Source organism: Trichechus manatus, unplaced genomic scaffold, assembly GCF_000243295.1.
Source record: "Trichechus manatus latirostris isolate Lorelei unplaced genomic scaffold, TriManLat1.0 scaffold00250, whole genome shotgun sequence".
In the NCBI taxonomy this organism is placed as follows: domain Eukaryota; kingdom Metazoa; phylum Chordata; class Mammalia; order Sirenia; family Trichechidae; genus Trichechus; species Trichechus manatus.
Window position 1 is genome coordinate 747,097 of NW_004444186.1, and position 1,509 is coordinate 748,605.

Consider the following 1,509-nt stretch of genomic DNA (forward strand, 5'->3'; position numbering starts at 1 on the left):
GCTCAGGCTGCGGCCGCGCGTGCGCCCGCGGGGCCAGCGGAGCCGCGTGGTTAAGTGCAGCGCCAACCCCATCTTCAACGAGGACTTCTTCTTCGAGGGGCTCGGCCCGCCGGACCTGGCCGCCCGCAGCTTGAGAGCCAAGGTGCTGGACAGGGGCGCAGGGCTCCGCAGGGACGTGCTGCTAGGAGAGTGCGAGACGCCCCTTATTGCCCTGCTGCCCCCCTTGGGTGGAGGGCTAGGCCCGGGGACCTCCCTGGCGCCCGCCCACCTCAGCCTCTAGACGGAGACACCCTCTTTCGCAGGAGGCCTCCACCGGGCCTGCAGTCCGTCATTCTTTCCATCTGCCCGGCATATATTTATTTTTGCTAATAAAATGTCTATTTGTCTCTAGTTTGGGTCTGTCCTGTCTTTGGCACCCTGCACGCCCAGGTCTGTAACCTGCCGTCTTCCCTCTGCCTGGCGGTAGAAGGGATGAAAGAAGCCCATTCGGATCGTCTGAGTTGGAGCCCACCTTGAGAGTGCTTCTCAGACTGACATGAGCCTCAAATCTTGGGCCCTGGACGAGCCGGTTAAATATGCAGAACACTGGGCTCCATCCCACAGAAATGCTGGGTCAGTAGATCTGGGCTGGGTGGGTCCTAGGGTCACTGCCCAACAAGGCCCCCACCCCTTCAGGGAGCCCTCCAACGACTGAGTCACTCCGGAAAAACTCTGTGACTGAAACCAACGCAAGCCACCTTCCTCCGTGCTCCTGGGGCCGCACAGGGGAAATCAGCACAAAAGCCACTTATGACGCCCCACTCCCCACACTCACACCCACATCTGTCCTGCATGGGTCAGGGGATGTCACACTAATGCCCAGTGCCCTATAGGCGTCCTGCCTCTTCCCTTTCCCCTCCACACCTGTGCCACCCTGGGGGCAAGGCTGGGGATGAGCAACGGCCTGAGATGTGTCACAGGCATGAGATCTGGTGGCGGGAGGGTCCGGCCGAGTGTGAGAGCTGTTCTCAGCGATGCCAGAAAAGGCTGCCCAGCGCTGAGGAGAAGGGGGCAGAAGGTGGATAAGTGTAGGTCAGACGGTGTCTGCCTCCTACCTGAGTGTCCCTGACGTCAGCAGTGACCTTCCTCTCCCTGCACCTTCCCTGGAGCTGGTTCCTCGCGGCTCAGGCCAGGTTTGGAGGAGAGAAGGGAGGCAAGCAGGCACTGGGCCGGCCCAGCTTCTTCCTCCCTCCCCCTGGGCCTTTTCTCTTTCCCCGTGGTGCCCTCTGGGGCCAGAACAGGAGCTGAGCTTGCAGGATCGTGATGATACCTCCCCACGTCCAGCTCCAGCACAACACACACACACACACACACACACACACACGCCACACACACACACACACGTATGCAGCACACATGCGCACCACACACACACCATACACACACACCACACACACACCATACACACACACCACACACTCCACACACACACCCCACACACGCGCACCACACACACACCATACACACACA

General features: G+C 60.6%; 1 protein-coding gene across 1 annotated transcript in view; it reads left to right on the forward strand.

Moving 5' to 3' along the window:
* Nucleotides 1-280, forward strand: part of C2CD4D (C2 calcium dependent domain containing 4D) — a 1,109-nt gene extending 829 nt beyond the window's left edge. The window contains exon 2 of the mRNA XM_012559453.1: nucleotides 7-280. Within this exon, the coding sequence (XP_012414907.1) occupies nucleotides 7-280 (274 nt within the window). The remainder of the gene's footprint in view (nucleotides 1-6) is intronic.
* The last annotated feature ends 1,229 nt before the right edge of the window (nucleotides 281-1,509 follow it).